The following is a 13,937-nucleotide window of genomic DNA, read 5'->3' as shown; positions in this document are numbered from 1 at the left end:
TACTCGGAGATTTGAGTCTCCATGAAAACAAGAATATAGACCAGCAATGCCGGCACGATGCAAGCCATAGCCATCCATAGAGGAATAGGTTTATGTATGCCAGCTGGTGACACGATCCAATCCCTATCGGGCATAGTCGGTGTTAAACCCTCCGGAACCAGTAGCTTCTCCGTCTTCACTTTGGCCAGATAATCGATCAACGCGAATACCACAATACTGATGGGCACGCCGAAATCACCGAAAGCTCTTCTAGCACTTCGTCCGAGGTAATGACTGTTGCGGAAGATACGCAGGTAATAAGCACCGAGAAAAGTACCGAGACACAAAATAGTGCACATCAAGGCCGTGTTTGGTTGGTTCATTAATAAGCCAGCGGCGTTGTGCGATGGTATCAGAATTTGAGGTTTGTCCGATGAAATGCTAATTATTTCGCCGGTCTTTGGAGAAACGACCTTGATCTCTGTTACGTTCAGCTCTTCGTAAAACGTTTCGTTCGTCTCGGGGATGAAACTGTACTCGTCTAGCAGCGGATTCTTCACGAAGTAATTGTACAATTTGATAAACGTTTCAACGATATAAAGAATAGAGATTAAGCCCGTGAAGATCTCTTCGGTGAAACGGGTGAAGAGTCTGACCAGCACGGATCCCTCCACGCAGGCAATCGCCAAGGCTATGATGCCCATCCATACACCGACGTAGACTCTCACGGTCAAGAATTCTAGTCCGTTCGCGAGACAGAAATTGTACAAGCTTTCGTCGAAGAGCAACAAGGGGCCGGTCGTGCCGATGATGACCAGTGGCTGAGTGGAGAACAAAGCCATCACCACCCCGGTCCACGAGCCAGAAATCAATGTCTCGGAGATGCCAATAACGTTGTGCGTCTTGTCGCTCATTAAGCCACCGAACGTGATGGCCGTGCAGAGGGCCGCAAAGTACATGAAGATAGCCGCTGCGAGGCAAGACGAACTCAAGCCATCGGTGAAATCAGACAGATAGTAAGGATAGCGTCTCTTGATATCGTTGATGAGGCAACCGAACGGACGTCTGGTTCTTCGAAGCGGATCGTCGTCATCGGGAGGTTTCTTCTCTTCTTCGCCGGCAAGAAGAGCTGTGCAAACAAGACGCAGATAAATCACGCGTGCTTATTCTTTTTCGCTGGATCTCGTTGGTCGAACGTTAAAGTCGTCTTACCTTTCTTCACAGCCATCTCGTTCTGAATCTGTTTGGTCTTGTCCTCGAGCGCTTTGGCCTTCCGCTTCCTGATGGCTTCGCTCTTCGCCTTCAGCTCGTTAAAAGGTAACAACGCCTGTCTCTCCCAATCTCCAGGAGGCAGAACGATCGAGTCGTCTAGGAATTCATTGATCGCGGACAGAAGCTCGCGTCTCTCGTTTGCTTTGTACGCGACTTTATGGAACGACGTATTGGCCATCAGCGTGGCGATCGATCTACCGATTTCGTGATAATCTAGGTCAGCGTTCCTCGGCCCCAGCAACGTGAACATGAATCTTACTGGTATCGTGACTTCCGTGATCGATGGAATGAACACACCCTCGGCGAGCCTGACGAACGCGATCGTCGGTTGGTCCAGAAAGTCGACCGCGCCGACCAGCACGACCGTCGCCTCGGCGCCAGCCGGGATCCTCTTCAAGATGTAGTCGTTGTGACTCTTCTTCAAGTCCTCGTTGCTGCTCGTGTACGTCAGCTCCTCCTTCATATCGACCACCGTGTGATTGCTGTCCAAGGCCAAGTTCGACGATACGATCTTTGGTTTCGTGTCGTTCAGGTTCTACATAGAACAGGAATATAAGTTACAATCGTTCGAACAACGTCCCGGCCACTTGCAGTGTATGCATACGATGCGTTTGGACCAGGCAGAGGTTTTCAAAAAAGGATTTCCGTCCCTAATCGGACAAGCGAGAGAGAATTTTCCTCGCGCAGAGGCGGATGACGTGTTCTACGCGATCGTCCTTTCCTTTTCCAATTAACAAAACGATCTGTCGGATCGCGTACCGAGTTCCATTCCCTCCGCCTCTGTTTTAAGCTTGAGGAAAAATCGCAGACACCCTGACAGACAATCCGAGATACATACCGCAGGATAAAATGCTACTTAAAGTTCAAGAGGTATATATATTATACTAAGCGAGAATCCGTACAGAAACGAACAAAATCGTAAAAGGGACCATTAAACAGTTCTACGTAATGCAATAACGACACAAAGGAAACACATACCGAACGAAGAAGGCGAGAATTAAAAAAAAAAAAAACAAATAAAGAAAAGATTACTAAAGAGGATGAAAACAGAATAAAGAGAAACAGCATCAATCTGAAAAGTGAAATGCCAATGAATGAAAGTGCAATCGGTACGTAACGACCAAGCGTACGATGGTTACACCGTCCTGGCTCTGTGTGTGTCAACAGTGTATCCACGTTTGGTATTCGAAATACCAAAAGAAGGATATTGAGAAAGCTCGTTGTGAACGACGAACGTAAGTGTGGAAAAAAAAAAGAAAGAATCGCAAGCCAATGGAGGGACGACATATATACCCATGGACTTACAGGTGTTGCGCTAAATACAAATTGCACGGAATAAGGTAGAGTTCTACGAGTTAAACGGCGAGATGCCGTTCTCCTACGACATCATCCTCCCTAAAACTAATTGGCGTTACTGCTTATACGCGTAAACAATACGAAACGCTATTTACCGCGATCGATACTCTGCTATCTATGAAAATGGACATTGACACGATTTCTCCCGCGTAATGTACATGTGCATCCGCGTGTGAGACGTTTTCTCGATGCACATGATCAGACGGGAGAAGACAGGGAAGCGACGAGAAAAAATTGGGAAGACACACTCATTTCCCCTGTAAGTTCATGCCGAAAGATGTTAATGCGTAAATATCGGTACGTAGAATATAAAGTATAGTATATGTATGTATATATATATATATATTATATATATGATCGATGGTGGGCAAGCCGTAAACTAGCGATAAAGGTTGAAAATTCTGCGTTTGTAAGTCGGGAAACGAGAGATTTACATGTTGGGTTACATGGTTCTCAGAGGCTTCCCGTTCAGCGTCCTCTTCCTCCAGACAGACGGACTGTGGAAACAACATTAGGGCACACGGTCAGTCAGGCCTGCCGCTTCTACGAATTTCTATTGATTATTTCTCACGATATAAAGTTTCTTTAGCAACGTTCAATTATTTATATAGCGGAAACTTTAGTAATATCACAGCTTAAAGTTCATCGAGCGAGCACGTTAATATTGCAGCTAGAAGCAATCTATTGACTTTGAAACGTTAGAACACGCGTTCGTACGATAACGTTGCGATTAGTATCTTCTCTTTTTCCTAATAGCTACGATTGTTCGGGTCTCGATCACGGAAGGAAACGAACATCGAGAACCGTACACGATATTCGATATTAGAGACACGGCGCACGGTTATTGTTACGTATCGTTTAAGAGCGACCGTGTTGAAGCAGCTCGCACGAGTATAACGTGAAAAGGAGATTCTGGTGGCAAGAACAATTACCTGTAGACTGGTGTAGCTGGAATAGTTGCGTTTGCCGCCAAATCGGAAGCCACGATCGTGATCGTGAACGTGCCTGTGCCTGAGAAGCAGAGCTCTCATCACTACCGGCCTATCCTCCGCTAGAATCAGCTCCTCGATTACCATTTGCTCGACTACCCTATACGCCAGACCGGGGAGATCCTTCTCCTCGAGATCCAGAAGGACCACGCCGGTCTCCAGGCATCTACGTAGATTCAGCAGAGAGTGGAAGCTCAAGGAGGCTACGTGGGGCCTGCCCCATCTGTCCGCGCCTTCCTCGACGTCTTCCTCGTATTTGATCCACCGAGCTGTTTCTCTCCATTCTCTTTCCTCGCCCATTCCGTAAAGTTCGTCCAACTGAACGAACACCTCGTGAGGCGAATGGTCGTACATCTTCTTGAAAGTATCGTGAGGAATGCCGCCTTCCTTTTTGCGGCCGATCTGCACCGTCGAATGGGCAGCCTTGTGCCGCCTCATTCCCCGCGGATCGTCGCTTCTGTGCGACTCCAGGTCGTCGATGTCCAATTCCTGCAGGGTACTCGCCTCTTCCGGTTGCACGCTCACTCTTCTGGTGAACACGCTCGAGCCATCCGGGAGGCCGGCTCCCGATCGCTTCCTCCATTGCGGGTCCTCTTGGAGCGAGTACTTGCGCGACTTGTGATGATGTCTTCTGCAACGTACAATTCAACCAATTTGTTACGTTCTGCCACTATCGATGACGACTGCGTCGCATGTGCGCTGCTGTTATATCGCGATCGTCGGTCAGGGTTAGAGCAAATGTGATTTATGTTTCGTCAAGAGACGAGCGCAGCTACGAATAACGTCTATTTCGTTAACTCAGAGTGCGCGTGCCAGAACTGTTTTCGTGCTTTGTGCTGGCAGTTGGTCTATCTCGTCATCGACACAAATCAAGAGCAAGCGTTAGTTGCGGGACAAGTATTCATCACCTGATATTTAAAGAGTGGGTGCGTGATTGTGACACGTGTAAACTGCGTTTCTGCAGGGTATTCGAAACGCTGTAAATCTTTAATAGCGCTGCACTATATATATATACACAAATATATATTGATGAGATCTGACTAGGAAATCGATGAGATGTGCCGAAGTGTTCTCACGCACGTCTATCGTATGTTAACGGAAACTCAAACAAGTACTTTTTCATTTGTTCCATATGACCGATGTGCAGGGTGTAGCGGTCCGGACGATAATCGAAACCCAAGGACATGGCGGAAGAAAGAAGAGATCGTTACATACGTAGCACTGCGGTCACCGTGAGACGGAGATGCGATCGGATTAATTAGAACAGCACGAAGACAGTGGCCTCAAGCAACAGACTGTTGTTGGGCGCTCGCAAAGTCTGCGTGAAACTCTGGCCGAAGGCCATGGCATTAGACAATAATTGCAAATTGGTTCGCGATTCCTTCCGCTAAATATTATGTCATAGAACCGTCTAACGCTGAAAGCGCGCCGAAATGTCCCCACCCTCGCTCGCTTCGCGTCCTCTCTTTCTCGGTACGTTAATCAAAGAATCGAATATCCGCACCTACCAATAGCATTTAACGTCCGGGTTTTTCTCTCGATTTGAAAGACACGTGCGGTACACAGTTAGCGAATATATGCAGCAATTTGCACGCGCCTAGATAACTACGCAACTGTGCCGAAGAATACAGAAATAGGACGGTACGAACAGCGTTTGTTTGGTCGTTGACATCGAGTACATGACACATATGGTCGTTATTAACCAAGTAATCCGAGCTTACAAATGCGATATGAAAATCGTTGCGTTTGCGTTCCGACTAATTTCTTTGGCGGTAACGCGGGACCATCGCGGTTGATGCTTTCGTGTACGTAATTGCTGAAATACGATGTACACGACGACGTTGAACCGGCTTTCGTGCCGTATGAAAATTAGCCAAGAACGTCCGGATCGGTTGTTACGAGCAAATTATCGTCAATTCCTCCGACGTTTTAACGGATGATCCCTGTCGATTTTTCTCTGTTCGTCTTTCCACAAAATCCAGCCTTTTTACTTTCTACCAGCCTCTTTTTTACCTGTGTTACAATTCCGACGTTACAAATTCATCGATATTCCATTCTTACGACTTACTTGTGCTCGTGTTTCTGATGCCTCCGACACTTGCGATCTTCGTCGTGGTTCACAGCTACACCGACGCTCGGTACCTCGTCCCTTTTGAAGGTAGGCACCTCCTCTTCCTTGATTTTTTCGAATTGTACTCGCGGACTGCCAATGGTGGGACTGTCGCTGATACCGGATGCAGCCCTCTCCGAGATCGGCGCCTCGCTCTCGCTGCTCGCTACGTTCTCCGTTTCTTCGGTCGTCTCTTCATCCACGTTGGGCACACTCGACGAGTACAATCCGTTGTCCATCGTGTCCGTTTCTTGTCCACCGCCATTTCCTGTCAACACCTGGCCGTTCTCTTCTTCCGGGCCAACTTCCGTCGTGGATCCTTCGCTGTAGACACGAAACACGCGCCATTTCCTTCACTATTTTACTTGGTCGTTTAATTGCTATTTTAACTCAAAGTGAAATCGCGAAGCTCGCAATACGATTCGTACGTAAACGTAAGACGCCGTCGTTATCAACGAGGCATTTCGATTTCTCTTATCGGAGGATGACTTACGGTGAAAGGTGTCGTCGCATAGACCTGGAATGAAGGCTTTTCAAGGGCATGTGCGGATGGGGATAGCTTCTTTTCCGATGCTCTGCAATAAAACCATCGAACGAATACGCTTTTACGCGAGCAAAGGTGTTGGCAGTTTGGTTAAGCGATTGCCCTAACATCCCACTGTCGCGTAATCCCCGTGAAATATACGTACAACATCTTTGATTTACGACACACGTACGAATTAACCGGGAAATAAAATAGGAATAGAAAGACGCAAGAATCTCGTGGCAATATTATATAAAAGTATAAATAATGTTGCGGTATAGCAGTATTGTTTTAACCTTGGACCGCGAGAAAAATTGATTTACGTAACTGTTCTCTGTGTGCCGGAATCGGAAACGATGAATTATTGCCATCGTGAGTTACGTGCAAAAGCTACAAAAGCTGCGTACGTTTCGCTGGTGAAATCGTGGCAGCGTAAAATATTCCGTTGGCAACTAAGTGACTGCGCATTTTGTCATTAGGTGGTATTGACAAAATCCGCAATCACTTAGTTGCCAAGCCAGTAAATGGAATTTCGACACGAACGAAGGTTTCAGAGGATGCGGGATCACGTACGGTTGAAGTCGCGATCTCCATATCGCGACGATGGTCCTCGTTCTCGATCTCGATCGGATCCAGCCGATTCGGAGGGTGAACCGAGCAGGGCTACGTCGAACTTCTCTCCGGTGTCCATCGCGAAAACCTTCTCCATTTCCTCGTCGAGCTCCGGTCCCGTTTCCGCGCCATGGCCGTCGACCTGGTACAAAAACAACAACAATATTATTTCAAATCCAGCTGTTTCTAATAAATCGTCTCTTCGCCTTTTCACCGTAGCCGAGAAAACACGACCGAGTTGCCGAGTTCGCTTCTATCCGATTCAACGTCGAACGTGATTTCTATTTGAACAGGTAGACGATCGCATTTCGTCAAATTCCGATCAACTTGCTGCCGACGAACTTTCTTTTCAACGAATTCGCTACGTTCAACGAACGACCAGCCCATCGTTGCTTTCGTTACAGGTAGTTACATAATATCGATCTATTCGAAAGGTGAGATCTCAACACCTTCCAGTAACGACGTTTACTCTCAACAAGCTAATACCGTGATAGCTTTGCAACGTTTTGCTCCGTTAAACGTCGTTACAACGTGTACGTACGAGGAAAGAAAGGGTCGATCGAAAGGGACGGAGATCGGCACGTTGGACGGATCCAGCCGGCAAAACGATTCCGAGTTTGCAAAAGGGAAACAAGAGAGAAAGAGACTGTGGTGTGTAGGAACGAGGTGAAAAAACGATCGATCAAGTTGAAAAACCGGTTTCAGGCGGAACCGTGAAAACTTTGTTTGTAATTTTTCGACCGAACGCTTCGATAAACGATGCACTCGAGTTCATCCCTCGTCACCGCCGTTACGAAATCGTTTTGTGTCAAAGACCCTGTGGCGCGAGGAAAATTTTGATCGTTTCCCGTCAAAGCCATCGAACCTACGCGCGTCTAAGAAAAGAACCACGTTGACGATCGGATCGGTCCAACCTAATGTCATCGATCTCGTGTCTCGAAACAGGAATCACCCTTTTACTTTCGATGCATATTCCTTAAAAAGAACAAAAAAAAAAAAAAAAGGAAAGACTCGGCTGTTTCTGGCGCGATTCTTGCAAAAACAACACAGCGTCACATTGTTGAAAAATGATAATCGCGATTACGAAAAGTTTATTCCCGATTACCAGTGAGATACGGAGGAAACTGGCTGGCTGGCGACTCGCGTACCAAGCGATTTACTTTCAGGACGGAACCGAGATATTTGAATGGCAGAGCGAAATTCCCTTTCACTGGTGCACTTGGTTTCCACTCTTCCTCGTCTTCCTTTCGTTTGCTTTATGCTCGAACCCTTTTACGATAATGGGAATTAGAGTGCGAGGAATTAAAGCGGGGAAACGGCGGAATGGCTATTAACGGAGAAACGTGAAATTAATTCCGCCAGCGAGGCAGCGCTCAGCTGTCGTTAACGACCGCCAACATCGGCTAACGTATGGCGAAGAACCGCAGCTGGCAACGACGTTCGATTCAATGCACGCGTTTCGTGCACTGCGTAAATCACGAAAGCGAAACGGTTGTTTCTGCCGAGGATGCTGCACCGTTTCTATCCCAGCCTCTGCCCGGGTCTTGCTACGCTCGAATTACGTCGGATTACCTCCGATTATCCGATAATCCAGCAACGCAACATAAGAAAAGAAACTCGCCACTCGAGAGCACTAAAACATGGTCGGTGGCGGTTGATCGAGTCGTTGCAACACTCGGAACTATGTTCGTTAGAGGAGAATTTGCAAGCAGCCCGACTGGTCGAGACACGTCACGGAACAGCTCGATCCGACGATTGCTACATGCTGCAACGATGTTCGGCCAAGCATTGGCATCGGGTGGCTGGACGAGGAAAAAAGGTATCGGGCGAACGAGTGCACTTACGACGCGTCAATCTCGCGTTCTATCGAACACGTCTGAAAGGAGGGAACGCCGCGATCGAAAAGGCAAACGATTTCACCGACGAGATCTGGTGCACGCCGAGTGTCGGGGATCAGGTGCACCGGTTGGTTCGCGTCCACACGCAGACACTGGCACGACCGTGCCACAGATATCACCTGATGGCTGGTCCGCAGGGAGCGGCGTAACCAACGGAGAACTTTGCCCGATGCCCGTTGAAGGAACGACTTCCCGGAGGAATTAGCGGCGGCCTCGGGCATGGCATTCCGGGCCGAAGTGACACTCGCTCGCTCGGCTCGTGCTTACAGCTCGAAAATCCAAACTGACGGAGAGGGTAGCGCAACCACCGGCCGTCAGACAGAGAGCCGCACATCCTACGTGGAGGGGATGCCCGCGCTGTTAGGGGTGGGCAGCGGGGAGTATCTCCGCCGGTCGATATCTACCCCATACGTCGCGGCCAGACGACGGATCCTTCGAAAGGTTACCCTTCTCCCTGCGACTCGGATCGCGCGCTGCTCCCGGGACGGGACCACAGCGGCTACAACGATCTCGCGATCCTACGTGGAATTCCCACACGCCACGCTGCGAGCCAGTGGCTGCGGGCTGGAAACGGTGTCGTTTCGATCGCCGCTCGAGAACGTTGCGTCAAGAAGGTCGTGGTTTCCGCGGTAAAATTATCTCCGCTTGTTCGTTGCTTAGGGAAGCTACCGTGCGTCGTAAAGTTGCAGCGCTGGTCGGATGATGGACGTTTCGTCGTGTTGACCTTGGGAATGTAGGAACTATTGGGTTGGCAACTAAGTGATTGCGGATTTTGTCAGTACCACCTAATGACAAAATCCGCAATCACTTAGTTGCCAACCCAATAGGTTCGCCACGTCCCCCGGGAGGCGGCGGATTTTTCGGCCAGCTTCGGAGAGGAGCGTACGGAAAAACGGCTGGCCATTGGTGGACGCTGTGGATGCAACAAGTGTCAGTCGGCCGTGAAATGTAGCCCTGAAGGGGCTCCTCCGCGAACCGATGAAAGTAGATGGCAAGAAGCAGGAAATAGCGAGAGGGAGGAAGATGGAGGGGTGGTCGAGGAGCGTAGAGCTTCAGCCGATCGGCCAGAGAAAGCAAGAGAGAGGGAGAGAAGCTGTCAGCTGGCGGTGCAGCTGGCAGAGACGCGAACCGGACCAGCGCAACTTCGCCGAGGCCTAGGTCGTAGCGGCAGCTTATCGACCAACGGGGCATGTCAGCTCGATCTCGTCTGCCACGAGTTTGCCCGACAACCTGCTTCTGCGTGTCGATTCGAGTCGCCTCGAATGGCGCTTCAATTCGAAAGCGTCGTTCGTCGGTCGCGAATCATCCCAAGTATCGAACAAGTTGCGAGTCGCAAGGAGACTCGACGTTCGTCAGGCGCGTCCATGTCGACCACCGAAGCTAACGAAAAGCAGCGGCTGCATTATTGATCGATCTCATCGGCTACACAGCCACGGCCTGATAAATTATCAAGTCGACAGACATCGCGACGTGAATTACGACCGATCAAAGAATCTGCCTCGATAGGTTTCCGTTATTTCCGGAACGTGCCCACGCTTTTGCAGAATCCGTGCATCGAGCGTCAGCGACGAGGAAACTACCGAGCAATAAATCAACATCGATTTTATCGAACAATTTATATTTAACCACAGAGAATGGCAAAGTGTTACGCGTGCAATACGAATTCTCGTTTCGTATGTAGCGCGAAAAATTGCACGCCTTTACCACGAAGACGTAGCAAACAGTAGAAATAATCGGTTATCCAGTGTTCGTCTACGGAGGATTGGAAACGTTGGAATTATAGCGGTCGTAACGCGGAGACGAGGCGCCGCGAAGCGAGAAAGGGGTGGCTGGCATGTGGCCGAGGTGGCGCTGCGCCATCGTCGTCGGGAAAAGTGGAAGGAAAGAGGTTTTCCAGCATCGACCGGGCTTCCTCCTCGTCCACCGCTCGCTACGGCCTGTACTCACGTTCGCACGCACACGTATCTTGGTTCCTGCTGCCGCGACCTTGAACCTGAACCTACAAACTCGCACCACTCTGTCTCCCTCTTCTCTGACCTCTCTCCAAGCACAGAGAAAAGCTGCGTGAAAATCGATGCGGCGTTTGTTATTTGTGGCTTCGGGGAACGCGTGTTTCTTCCCCTCCGAAAGACACCGTCGCTCTGCGAGTAGAAAGAATTCTTGCCATTTCGAAACAGTCGACTTCGAGACGACTGAGAAAGCCAGAATCACATCTGACTCGATAGGATTCGGCGCGAGCATCCGATCGATGGAAAGTTCGAGCGGCAAATTTAACTCGCTCGGATGATCGAAACTCGGCTAAGGCGAATTCAATTTCTCGCCGGACATCGAGCTGCGATCGATAGGTCGCCGTTATCGCGTTCCGATAGGTCAGGTCTGCCGACTGACGTCCTCGACCACGCACACGATCGTCCACCAGGTTAACCGTGGATGTTACGAGTTACCGATCGTCCACGAGGTTAACCGTGGATAGTGCGAGTTACCGATCGTCAACGATTTTTAGCGTTAGCTTCGTGGAGGCGACAGTAGCCGGACGGAGGCGTTTCCTTCCTCGTGGGATGAACGCGAAGGTCGGCCAGAGCAAAGGTACGTTCGGTGGACGTCGATATTTAAAAATAACTAGCGACTCGATTCGAGAGCTCGTTGACCTATGTCACGCCTGCTTCGCGATTGAACGTTCGCTCGGCAACCGTGGCATTCCTTGTATTCCGATACGTGGACGACAGCTCGCACAGTCAGCGTAATTCCATACGTTTGTTCGACCGATTCAGCGACCAACGTAACGCGTTAATAATTCTAAGCTGCGGCTAATCTCGCGGCTCAGCTTACTCTTGTTTCCTTTGCGGCGCCTTCCCGACTCTCCTCGTGGTCGTGGACTAGACGTTTCCTATCGGACACAAAGAGTACGAAAGAGGCTGGCTGGAGCAGCAGTTAAAAATAACGTTTCTCCGACCATCCGTGTTCTCATTTATCGACCTGACCTTCTTAACAATCTTTTGTGCTGCACCTTTATTACATACAGTCTGTGGCTCGATTATTGCAATCAGTTTCTCACTGATTTCACTGACGTAGTCGTAGCAGGACGTACGGAACCTCTTTGCGATAAATTTCTTCCAAACTTCTAATGAATAAAATAAAAATAAAATGTACATTTTTTATTTTCCTCGTCTTTCGACGGAATAGAGAAACATTCGTCGACTTCAAATTTCCATTGGAATATTCGATAGCAGGCGAGTATCGTGTTCGTCCGCTTAAGATGACGAGGGGGGAAATATCTGGTAACCGAGAACGTTCGCGGTTTAAAGCGACGAGCCAGCGCAATATATCGAGCTAACCCTTTAAACCCCGGCGATTGGTTGGCTGCAGGCAATTGTGGCGTTTTAAGATACGCCTTTGCGAACGGAATTTGGTCCACACACCTAAATCTATGTACGTAGCCTCTAGACCTTGGACTTTACCAAGGCCTGTGACGATAATAGAAGACCCGCGATGACACCAGGAAACCATTCGCAATCGCAAAGAAACATACTCGAGAAATTAAGCAGGATAAATAAATAAATAAACAAAGATGGAAATACCAAAAATATCAAGTGTCAGCGAAATTGACGACTAAAGTCCTTGGAGGACGCAGAAAGGACATGAGGCGGGAAAACAATAACAGAAGAGACGAAGAAAACTAAACAGTTCGATAGAGATTAGCAGTAGAACTACCGATAGTTAACACGAAGCTATTTCTACCAAAATTAACCAAAATGACTGGTCTTTAAAAAATACGTAATAATAGAATATTTTTATATTTATTGATTTATTACTTTCTTACAGAAGCAATTCCATGTTACGTAGCACATTTTTGGTATTATTAATCCATCTGGAACCATCATCCCTGAACGAGGGTTGACACACATTTATAAAATTGTAGAACCAGTCATTTTTACTGGTGTGGTATTGCTAGTGTTAGCATCTAGCGTTCTAGCGATCGATCCGGAATCTTCCTGACAACTGATATCAGCATATCGAATGATACGCAGTAAAAATGTTAAAAACGTGTGGGAAGTTGTACAAAACGAGGAAACTGGTTAATTGGGGTTCGATAAACAGATTGCAGGACCCTTTTACACTTTGACAAGTACCAGTCATTTCGACTGGTATTTGTATAAGTAACCTTGATACAAAATCATTTTCAGTTTGAATGCATAAAAAACAAAATAAAATTCATTATATTATTCTTTTAGTTATCGTTGCGAAAATCATTACATCATTGGGGGGGAAAAAATATAACATGAGGTAGAAATTTAAAAATAAAATTGTAAAGCCAGTCAATTTGACTGGCGCGGTAGTTCTAGTGTTAGGCAAAGCGCGTAACCTCGGTGCGTTTGCGAACCGTTTCGAATGGCAGGGAAAACGAAGAATAAAAGAGTAGTCACCTTGATGATTGCGGGAGCTGTTACCATCGAATGGATCTTCTTTCGGCAGACAGATACGCAGCAGCATACTGCCATAAAAGCTGACCACCGTTCCGAGGGACGTTGCCGCGTGATCGACCTTTATGACACTGCGCCTACGATTCACACCGGTCTTGTAATCGAATTTACGGCTTCTGGCCTTGCGTAAGTGCTCCTCGGCACCGATCTATCCATCGAGCAATGCGCCGCCTGAGACTTAAGAGGGAGGAAAGGGGACGACATGTAACTCGCTCGGTTTATCGTTTACCGCGTTAAAACGATTTTAACGTTCGATCGCCACACTGCTGCTTATGGAATTTCTTCAGTTTTATCGGCTTATCGGTTGTCCGTTTCTCAAACTTTACACGCGTTTAAATGTCGCGTTTCGACAACGTTAAATTCTCTCCTCCTCATCGATTTTCATTTTTCGCTGAAACTACCGACGAAAATCGGCAATCGAAACAGCGAAATTTGCAACACGAGAACAGGCGCGATAAAAGCTAGTTGTTACTGTAATTTAGGGATTATCAAAAATAAAAGAAAGAAAAAAAATAGAGTAGCGATTGCTCGCTTGCACGGACCAGTGTGTGCGATCGATCTGTGTTTCGACCATTGCGTGAAAATACAGGCAAACGATGGTTGAACGTCGCCTTCCACGCAATTTCAAACGAAATAAAATGTACATTTTTTATTTTCCTCGTGTTTCGACGTAACAGAGAAACACTCGCCGACTTCAAATTTCCATAGGAATATCAC

The 13,937-nt window shown here is 48.0% G+C and overlaps 2 protein-coding genes across 7 annotated transcripts in view; one reads left to right on the top strand and one right to left on the bottom strand.

The window, feature by feature from the left end:
* Nucleotides 1-13,937, bottom strand: part of Ae2 (anion exchange protein Ae2) — a 42,113-nt gene that overhangs the window by 3,562 nt on the left and 24,614 nt on the right. For 3 of the 6 annotated variants that reach the window (XM_069123778.1, XM_069123798.1, XM_069123788.1), the window contains exons 3-9: nt 6,803-6,983; nt 6,200-6,281; nt 5,665-6,030; nt 3,540-4,227; nt 3,042-3,104; nt 1,192-1,786; nt 4-1,108 (exon numbers count right to left, since the gene is read on the bottom strand). In XM_069123778.1, coding sequence (XP_068979879.1) covers nt 4-1,108; nt 1,192-1,786; nt 3,042-3,104; nt 3,540-4,227; nt 5,665-6,030; nt 6,200-6,281; nt 6,803-6,983 — 3,080 coding nt within the window. Of the gene's footprint in view, nt 1-3; nt 1,109-1,191; nt 1,787-3,041; nt 3,105-3,539; nt 4,228-5,664; nt 6,031-6,199; nt 6,282-6,802; nt 6,984-7,946; nt 8,826-8,858; nt 9,021-13,937 lie in introns of those variants that run through there. The other 3 variants (XM_069123768.1, XM_069123813.1, XM_069123805.1) reach the window with 3 other exon arrangements.
* Nucleotides 10,574-13,585, top strand: LOC138180965 (uncharacterized). Its single transcript, XM_081833734.1, is given in 4 exon segments — nt 10,574-10,593; nt 10,595-10,717; nt 13,128-13,249; nt 13,252-13,585. Coding segments are annotated over 4 exon segments (303 nt in total). The 3' UTR covers nt 13,290-13,585.

Source organism: Bombus flavifrons, chromosome 1 (assembly GCF_040668555.2).
Source record: "Bombus flavifrons isolate JBK064 chromosome 1, iyBomFlav1_principal, whole genome shotgun sequence".
Classification (NCBI taxonomy): domain Eukaryota; kingdom Metazoa; phylum Arthropoda; class Insecta; order Hymenoptera; family Apidae; genus Bombus; species Bombus flavifrons.
The sequence above is the reverse complement of the archived record's forward strand: the minus strand, read 5'-3'. Positions and strand labels throughout refer to the sequence as shown.